General features: G+C 40.4%; 3 protein-coding genes across 3 annotated transcripts in view; 1 reads left to right on the plus strand and 2 right to left on the minus strand.

Moving 5' to 3' along the window:
• Positions 1-9,313, plus strand: part of LOC102304763 (monocyte chemotactic protein 1B) — a 24,471-nt gene that overhangs the window by 14,446 nt on the left and 712 nt on the right. The window lies entirely within an intron of this gene.
• Positions 416-1,646, minus strand: LOC102297213 (monocyte chemotactic protein 1B). Its single transcript, XM_014331716.2, has 3 exons — positions 1,436-1,646; positions 653-770; positions 416-563 (listed from the first exon to the last, which is right to left on the minus strand). The coding sequence occupies exons 1-3, from the start codon at positions 1,500-1,502 to the stop codon at positions 449-451; spliced, it is 300 nt and encodes a 99-aa protein (XP_014187202.2). The 5' UTR covers positions 1,503-1,646; the 3' UTR covers positions 416-448.
• Positions 5,265-6,539, minus strand: LOC121811827 (monocyte chemotactic protein 1B-like). The gene is made up of 3 exons (XM_042214916.1): positions 6,141-6,539; positions 5,502-5,619; positions 5,265-5,412 (listed from the first exon to the last, which is right to left on the minus strand). Exons 1-3 carry the CDS (start codon positions 6,205-6,207, stop codon positions 5,298-5,300), a joined length of 300 nt encoding a protein of 99 aa, XP_042070850.1. The 5' UTR covers positions 6,208-6,539; the 3' UTR covers positions 5,265-5,297.

The raw sequence follows: 9,313 nt of genomic DNA on the forward strand, positions 1-9,313 counted from the left end.
AGCCCATAGCTTATACTCTGCTGTTTACTGATGACACCATGTGGAGGTGGGAGGCACTGCTCTTTCACAAAGAACAGCTTCTCAAGTCATTTCAGATTACACTCCAAAGTATCACAGTGCTTACGGTCAGACTTTCAGTGTTGTATTAAGCAAAAACACTCGTTATTCAGTATAATAAGATAAATATTCAAAGTCAGAAATGTAAAAATATTAAATATCAGTATTAAAAGAACGACAGAGTAAACAAACAAAGAAATGTTTGGATTGCAGGAAATTATTCCTATTTGCAAATGAATCTCATAATTATGTCTTTAAGTATAAGAATATCTGATACAGATTCAGCATGTAGACAGAAGAGCTGCTGTTTGGTTATACAAACTTCCAGCATTTAAACATATAAACTGTCCAGCTTTTGTCCATGAAGGCTCTTCCAAAGTAGTTTCCATGGTTACAGGTTGGATGTCTGTCCTGGGACGGCTTTGGCATCCAGGTAGCTGATGAGCTGCTTCACCCAGGGGGCCGAAGGTCTGACACACAGCTGTCGGCCTGCCACTGTGTTCAGCCTGAAGGTTCACAGAAAGAGGAGAGTCAGAGGATGGAGGGGCAGGTTTGGTGATGGTGGTGATGTGTGTTTGTGAGGTTGTGTACTTACAGGATGGCGGGCTTGGAGCAGCGCTGGCTGGTCTTGACGTAGCTGACCACTCTTCCTTTAGGCACTTCCTGGTCATTGAAGCGGAAGCAGCACTTTTTTGGGCCAGCACCGCGCATACCTGCAAACAAACAGGAACAAGTTAACAACTGAGCCACTGACACAGCACCACATCATCTGCTTCCTGGTTTTTGTTCCGATTCAGTTTCCTGCTGGCTGGTGTGAGGTCACATCTGATACTGTATGTTTAGTTGACGACACTGTGCAACTGCTCATTTGTTCCCCTGAGTTATGAAGTGGTCAGATTTGTCATGTGACCTGTCCTCTGTTTACTGTATCTATGAAGTAATATGTTAATATTAAGTTTAATGCTGCATTAACATTAATTATTTTCATATTGCACATTAGAATGGACTCTTTATCTTAGACAAACTACTGAATGCTACAGCTTCAATGGTTCATGACTTTAGCTTCAGAAATAGAATTTCTTTCTAGTAACTCCTATGAATGAAAAAGATTGAAGAAAAGTTTCATACATTGTTTATCAAAAATAAAATCAATAGCTTGCTATTAATGGTCTATTAGTTTGTAAATAAAACAGCCAAGAATTATTGTTGCTGTGTAATAAAATTAATGATTTGAGTGATTTGTTTTTGTTTTTCTCAATTAAAAATTAAAAAAAACATTTTTATTGTTACGTATAAACGCTGAATATCATATTAATATTAATTTCAAATTGTTATTCATCACACAGTGTAAAGGTCAGATCATTAAAACGAGCCTTACCCTCAGTCAGAGCGATGACAGCCAGCATGAGCACAACCACAGACAGAGCGAGACGAGGAGCGGCCATCCTGAAGTTTGTTTGTTGGCTTCGTGTTGCAGCAGTGGATTAAAGTCTCAGCTGAGCTCTGTCGGCTTGTTCTCTGTGCTGTGTCACTGCTGTCCACCTGCTTCACATTTATACAGTTGGAAGAAGAAGCGGGGAGACCCTGTTGTGCATCTTGGAAAGTTTGTGACGAGTCGAGTTTCACTAAAATGAGGAACTGTTTAATTTCTCTTTTTAGTACGCCTCTCTATCACGCTGACACTGCAGACCTTTCATTGTTGATGCAGTGTGAAACAGTTCAATGTTTATAAAAAGGACATATATCAGTATTCAGACATGTATTTGTTCAACCCCGTGGAGTTTCCCCTATATATGGATTAATATGGACTTACCTGCCTGTCGCGTTCTCTTTATGCTAAGAGCAGTCCCACCTTTCAGCCACTCTGCACATTTCGAGCTTTCTTAGGGTAAACTTTTATTCTGAGTCGATTCCCGTGTCTGAGTCCAGCTGTTGTGAAACTGTAACAGCCTGTGTGTATATATATATAACATTCTGTAACTGTAACTTCTGTCGGTGCTGTGCTTTTGGAAACCGAATTTCCCAGAGGAACCCACCAGGGATTAATGAAGTTCTATCTTATCTTATCTGCACCAACCTCCTTTCCACTCTTCATTCTCTTCACAGCTGCCGGCATTTCCTTCTTACTGATCCTCTTTACCTTCTGAATAACTAACGGTTATTCATCTTTCCACTTCGCTCTACCTCATTTTCTTCTTTTTTCAGCCTCAAAGTACTCCTTCCTTCTTCTCAGCACCCCTCTTCACCTATCAGTACATTTCCATCTCTTTCCTTCATCACCCTAATCTGCTGCACATCCTTTCCAGATTGGCCTCTCTGCCTAGCCAGTCGATAGTCCTTCTTTCCTTCTCTAGTTATAAAAAGGGAAATAAAAATCAGTTTTTATTAATGAGTCAGTTTGTATCTTTCATAAAACAGTACTGGAGCTTGTAATTTTTTTCCGGCCCCCCGCACAGTCAGACAAGGAGTGCGTATTCTCCATAAATTGCTGGCTGTCTGTCCAGAAAGCGACTTTGGCTTCACAGAAAATTGTGAAACTTTCTAGGGAACCTCTGCTATTATTAGGAGAGACGTCATCCATCTCACTGTAGATGGAGCAGCTCTTATTTTGAGAAAAATGAGTGCTTTTATTAAGCACCCAGAAACGTGACTATCCAGAGATGCAACCAGGAAGCAGAGCTGGAATCTTACACGCCTCTCTGCAGTGTCCCACCTCCTGTTATTCCCCCAACACCCCATCCACATATAGACTGTGTCTGCTCAGAATCCACCAAAAAATCCCAGCTAACTGTCAGTCCTCAACGCACAGGCAGAGGAGGAGGAGAGGCAGCAATCTTTCATTTTAGCCTATTAATCAACCAAAGACAGACAGACAGTTTTAATTCATTTGAAAGCCTGACTCTGACCTTTGTCCACCCTTCCTGAAAAACTCAAAAAAAACATTTTTTGTTGTAATAATCTACCATCCATCTAGCTCTTACTCAGAGTTACTCTCTGATTTCTCCGCATTTTACCCGAGTTAGCACTCAGTTATGATCAAATAAATAGTGCAGGTTATTTTAATATCTGTGTAGATGTTGAAAACGACAATTTCAAAACCTCATTTAACTTTTTATTAGACTCAATTGGCTTTTCTTAAACTGGAAATGATCCCACACTCTGGATCATGTCCTCACATATGGCATAGAAACTGCACATTTAACAGTGTTTCCTGAAATCATTTTTGATAACACATAATTTAAAAACAATGGACTACACAGCAGTGTACAATCAATTGCATTACACTAGATGTCTGTATATTAGAAACATCTTGTCTCAGAAAAACGAATATGTATATATTTGTGATATGCTGACCCCGGCTAGACATAATGACAGATTTGGTAATAGTTTATAATACGTCCCATGCCTAATGACGTAATTCTCCAAAAGTAATTCAAGGAAATCATTAGACTGTAAGTCATTTTAAATAGTGTGCATTTTCATTGTAATTTTGCAGAAAACAAACAATATTTCCCCATCCTTCAGTGTAAAACAGAAGCACAGCAATAATCATTTTGATGTGATACAACACCTTATAGCAGTGTTTCCGAACCTTTTGGAGCCACAGCAGATATTTCACATTAGAAAAATCACACAGCACACCACCAAACAAAAATGTCACAAAAAACATTTTGATCATCAGTATAACGTTTTTGCTTTCTTCTCACCACTACTCGTGCTAGGGTCTTCATCTGGGCCGGAATTTCTCCAGAACCCAGGTCAGACTGACTACATTTCAAATATTTATCTATTGCTATGAGGCATTGCGCGGTCTCTCTCGTAGCCTGACTATGCAATTTCTTCTTCGTCTTCTTCAGTTTTACAGGTAGAAGTTTTACTTTGCTACCAATTTAATTAGAGCACGTGGCTGTACTGCCCTCTAGTGGACGAGAATGTATTTTTTCTGCCCATTACACACGCTTAGAATTTTAAACTCAGTTTTAAACATGTTGCTGAGTTTGTTAAATGACACAAAGCAAAGCCAAGAACCTTGAAGTCATTTTTGACCAGGACATGTCCTTCAACGCACATATTAAACAAATATGTAGGACTGCTTTCTTCCATTTTTGAAACATCTCTAAAGTTAGAAATATCCTGTCTCAGAGTGATGCTGAAAAACTACTTCATGCATTTATTACTTCCAGGCTGGACGACTGTAATTCATTATTATCAGGATGTCCCTTTGCTCCTTGCAAAGAATATTGTTATTCAGGAAGTGATCGATATTGAAGTTTTTAATTCTGTACACTGTAAATTTACAGGAGTGCTGGCATCATGACCCAGCTCTAACTAAGCAGCAAAGCACGAGCATGACCAAGAGCTTTGAACTGATGCTAACTTAATATAGCAACCAATCTGCACATCACAGGATGTGATCTGTTTAGCTGGGCTCTCTGGTGTTCCTTTGGAAAACCAGCAGTTTCCTTACCGTTTATTTAAGTGGCACAAATTGTTACTTTATGAGAAAAAAAAAAACTGCAAAGACAAACTTTCATTTATTCTTTAATTTTAATTTAGGACTCAACTTAGTAGTAGCATGCAAAAAACAAAGTGTTTACAAACACTAACCAAACTGGAAACAGGGATACTGGAGATGTATACATCCTCTGTAAGAAGACTCACAATGACAAAGTTTCACTGATCCTTTATCCTTTATTTTAAAGTGAAGTTTTCAGCACAATCATAAAAACACAAATACTTAAGTTTTACATCAAAACCAAGCGAACTGTCCACAGTGCAGGAACAGTGCTGCAGCCCATAGCTTATACTCTGCTGTTTACTGATGACACCATGTGGAGGTGGGAGGCACTGCTCTTTCACAAAGAACAGCTTCTCAAGTCATTTCAGATTACACTCCAAAGTATCACAGTGCTTACGGTCAGACTTTCAGTGTTGTATTAAGCAAAAACACTCGTTATTCAGTATAATAAGATAAATATTCAAAGTCAGAAATGTAAAAATATTAAATATCAGTATTAAAAGAACGACAGAGTAAACAAACAAAGAAATGTTTGGATTGCAGGAAATTATTCCTATTTGCAAATGAATCTCATAATTATGTCTTTAAGTATAAGAATATCTGATACAGATTCAGCATGTAGACAGAAGAGCTGCTGTTTGGTTATACAAACTTCCAGCATTTAAACATATAAACTGTCCAGCTTTTGTCCATGAAGGCTCTTCCAAAGTAGTTTCCATGGTTACAGGTTGGATGTCTGTCCTGGGACGGCTTTGGCATCCAGGTAGCTGATGAGCTGCTTCACCCAGGGGGCCGAAGGTCTGACACACAGCTGTCGGCCTGCCACTGTGTTCAGCCTGAAGGTTCACAGAAAGAGGAGAGTCAGAGGATGGAGGGGCAGGTTTGGTGATGGTGGTGATGTGTGTTTGTGAGGTTGTGTACTTACAGGATGGCGGGCTTGGAGCAGCGCTGGCTGGTCTTGACGTAGCTGACCACTCTTCCTTTAGGCACTTCCTGGTCATTGAAGCGGAAGCAGCACTTTTTTGGGCCAGCACCGCGCATACCTGCAAACAAACAGGAACAAGTTAACAACTGAGCCACTGACACAGCACCACATCATCTGCTTCCTGGTTTTTGTTCCGATTCAGTTTCCTGCTGGCTGGTGTGAGGTCACATCTGATACTGTATGTTTAGTTGACGACACTGTGCAACTGCTCATTTGTTCCCCTGAGTTATGAAGTGGTCAGATTTGTCATGTGACCTGTCCTCTGTTTACTGTATCTATGAAGTAATATGTTAATAATAAGTTTAATGCTGCATTAACATTAATTATTTTACTTTCAGATTTGTTCAGCTCTGCTGTTTTCATTAGAAAATATCGTCTAGTCATTGCCGACATTTAGATATATAATCATCACTTTGAGTTATTATTTTCACATTGCACATTTGAATGTCCTGAGACTTGTGTGTGCTTTATTTTGTTTTTTGTTTGTTTTATATATACGTTGAATATGAATTAATATTAATTTCAAAAATTGTTATTCATCACACAGTGTAAAGGTCAGATCATTAAAACGAGCCTTACCCTCAGTCAGAGCGATGACAGCCAGCATGAGCACAACCACAGACAGAGCGAGACGAGGAGCGGCCATCCTGAAGTTTGTTTGTTGGCTTCGTGTTGCAGCAGTGGATTAAAGTCTCAGCTGAGCTCTGTCGGCTTGTTCTCTGTGCTGTGTCACTGCTGTCCACCTGCTTCACATTTATACAGTTGGAAGAAGAAGCGGGGAGACCCTGTTGTGCATCTTGGAAAGTTTGTGACGAGTCGAGTTTCACTAAAACAGGGAACTGTTCAGTTTCCCTTTTCACTACGCCTCTCTCAAATGGGACCAAAGTAGATCTCTCTGGTCTGTCCAACTTCCTATGTGCTTTCTATTCTGACACCACAGACCTTTCATTGTTGATGCAGTGTGAAACAGTTAAGTGTCTATATAGGACTTATCAGTATTCAGACATGTATTTGTTCAACCCCGTGGAGTTTCCCCTATATATGGATTAATATGGACTTACCTGCCTGTCGCGTTCTCTTTATGCTAAGAGCAGTCCCACCTTTCAGCCACTCTGCACATTTCGAGCTTTCTTAGGGTAAACTTTTATTCTGAGTCGATTCCCGTGTCTGAGTCCAGCTGTTGTGAAACTGTAACAGCAACATAAGTGATACTTGTTTTACAGTATTGGAGCGCTCTCATAGAGCAACTTTATATGAAGAAGAGCAGAAACAAATGTTCCTCAGATTTTAACCTTTTTCTCTCGATGTGGCTGAAACACAGTCTGGTGAACATCCAGACAATCAGTTAATAGAAGAAGATGAAATGGGTTGAAGATGGACTTCAGGAGATTTCAGGAGTGAAAAGTCCTGAAATCACCAAAGCATTTGCTCATAGCAGGTCATGTGACTGTGGGGGTTTCTATGTTTACCTTGTATTATTGTAGGGTCTTTATCTTATAAAATAAAGCGCTTCAAAGCAACTGTTGTTGTGATTTGGCGCTATATAAATAAAGTTGAATTTAACTGCTTTAAACCTGCATTTCTTCTAATGACCAACAGGTGGAGCCACTCCTGTGGTTTCAGAAAGAAGTCTGCTATAAACGTCACTGTAGCTGCTTTGTTGTGTGACCTCAGTAAAAAGTTTCCTGGTGGTTTGATGGTCTCAGCTGATATTTTCAAGTCCCCCGAAATATCACATAATGTTCATTTTGTACGTTGTGGTTCCCACTAGTGTAACAAGGATCATAAAGCCAGGTGTGTTTTAGGGTGGGCTTAGCTCGTGTGGTTGATAAATGCTGAAAACTGACAAAAGTCTCAGCTTCATGCTTCACACATGCAGAACTATCACTGGGTGATGTCTGGGTGGCTGTGCCCACCTGGTGTATTTGTTTAATATACAGTCTGTGGATAAACTAGTACTAAAAACTGTCTGTGCTGAATTTTTAACATGTACAGAAAAGCAGCAGGGACAATGTGCATCACCCTCACAATGTTGTGTAACAGGTGACATTTGTCATGCACATCTGCACGCAGGCTAACTCCATCCATCACCTCTCTCTCTCTTCTTTTCACCGTCACCACTGAAAACAAGAAGAGGCTCAGAGTTGATCCATGATGTAATCCCGCCCCCACCCTCAACCGTCCGTCCCACCACACACCTCACCACTCTCTCGCTTTCGTCATACATGTCCTGCTCCACCCTCACATACTTCTCTGCCACTGCAGACTTCCTCACACAGCACCACAGTTCATCTCTTGGCATTCAGTCATATGGTTTGTCTAGATTCACAAAGACACAGTGCAACTCCTTCTCTGTCCTTCTCATCTCCTGTACTACTGACTACTTTCTTCATGTCCCTACCTCATCACTTACTGGTGATTCTATTATTAGAAACCTTAAGTTAGAGACTTTGTGAGCTCAATCGATTGTATTCCACATGAGTATCCAGCGTTTGGACAGGAAGCAGAGATGCAGTTGTAGATGGCTCTGCAACTTCTCTCATTCTGTCATCCTCCAACAACCCATCCCCATAAAGTCTGTGTCTGCTCCCAGTCCACCTAATTATAGACCCAGTTTTAACCTTCCTCTTATTTCACAAAATCTGAAGAAATGTCCCAAAAGTTTTAAAAGGATGCTGGAAAAGAGATTTTTAACAGGATTATTCATGATGAAGACATGCAGCATTAACCATTTTGCTATTGTCGGCAGCGTAAAAGCTTTTTGTGGCTAAAACCACCTGCTTGAGTCGTCCAAGGACCTGCTTGGAACAGTTATCACCAATCCATCAAAATGAGATCTAATCAGATGATGTCTTAGAGCACAGCAAAATCATGTTAATAATTTGGTTCATTTCCTCCACATTACAAAGGTAAGTTAAAGGATAAATGTCCTACAGGCCTTTCTGGATGGCATAGGGACAGTGAATGAGTCCAGGCTAGGCTGGACCTCTGATGGTGTTCTTGGCTTTTAAGGCTCCACCTGAGATTGATTGCACACAGTTTGGCCACCAGCTGTTTTTATGATGTGCTGGAGAGCTCTCCTGTTCAGAGACATGCAACTAATGTACCATGCTGTGATGCAGTATGATGACAGATGCTGTGCTGGACCTCTGAAAACTGACCAGCACACAGACCTGTGGTGATTAGTAGAAACGTAGCTTTTCATTTTCAATTTCTTTTATTTATACAGCGCCAAATAACAACAACAGTCCCCTCAAGGTGCTTTATATTGTAAGGTAGACTCTACAATAATAGATACAGAGAAAAAATGATAACATCAGTGGGATCTCATGGAAGTCACTTTGGTCACAGCCTAAAGGAAAAATTTTTAAGCCTAATCTTAAAAGTAGAGATAGTGTCTGTCTCCCGAATCCAAACTGGAAGCTGGTTCCACAGAAGAGGGGCCTGAAAACTGAAGGCTCTGCCTCCCATTCTACTTTTAAATACTCTAGGAACAACAAGTAGGCCTGCAGAGCGAGAGCGAAGTGCTCTAATAGGGTGATATGGTACTACAAGGTCATTAAGATAAGATGGGGCCTGATTATTTAAGACCTTGTATGTGAGGAGCAGGATTTTGAATTCAATTCTGGATTTAACAGGAAGCCAATGAAGGGAAGCCAAAACAGGAGAAATCTGCTCTCTCTTTCTAGTCCCTGTCAGGACTCTTGCTGCAGCATTTTGGATTAAGCTGAAGGCTTTTCAGTGAGTTTTTT

The sequence above is a fragment of the Haplochromis burtoni genome, unplaced genomic scaffold (genome assembly GCF_018398535.1).
Source record: "Haplochromis burtoni strain Fernald_Lab_line unplaced genomic scaffold, NCSU_Asbu1 Contig_627, whole genome shotgun sequence".
In the NCBI taxonomy this organism is placed as follows: domain Eukaryota; kingdom Metazoa; phylum Chordata; class Actinopteri; order Cichliformes; family Cichlidae; genus Haplochromis; species Haplochromis burtoni.

What these genes read in the sequence shown, in the direction of transcription:
- LOC102297213 (XM_014331716.2), bottom strand. Translation starts at nt 1,502, where the DNA reads ATGGCCGCTCCTCGTCTCGCTCTGTCTGTGGTTGTGCTCATGCTGGCT. An exon ending in TGTCATCGCTCTGACTGAGG is followed by an intron (nt 771 to 1,435) that starts GTAAGGCTCGTT and finishes GTTTGTTTGCAG; the next exon opens with GTATGCGCGGTGCTGGCCCA. An exon ending in TGCTCCAAGCCCGCCATCCT is followed by an intron (nt 564 to 652) that starts GTAAGTACACAA and finishes GTGAACCTTCAG; the next exon opens with GCTGAACACAGTGGCAGGCC.
- LOC121811827 (XM_042214916.1), bottom strand. Translation starts at nt 6,207, where the DNA reads ATGGCCGCTCCTCGTCTCGCTCTGTCTGTGGTTGTGCTCATGCTGGCT. An exon ending in TGTCATCGCTCTGACTGAGG is followed by an intron (nt 5,620 to 6,140) that starts GTAAGGCTCGTT and finishes GTTTGTTTGCAG; the next exon opens with GTATGCGCGGTGCTGGCCCA. An exon ending in TGCTCCAAGCCCGCCATCCT is followed by an intron (nt 5,413 to 5,501) that starts GTAAGTACACAA and finishes GTGAACCTTCAG; the next exon opens with GCTGAACACAGTGGCAGGCC.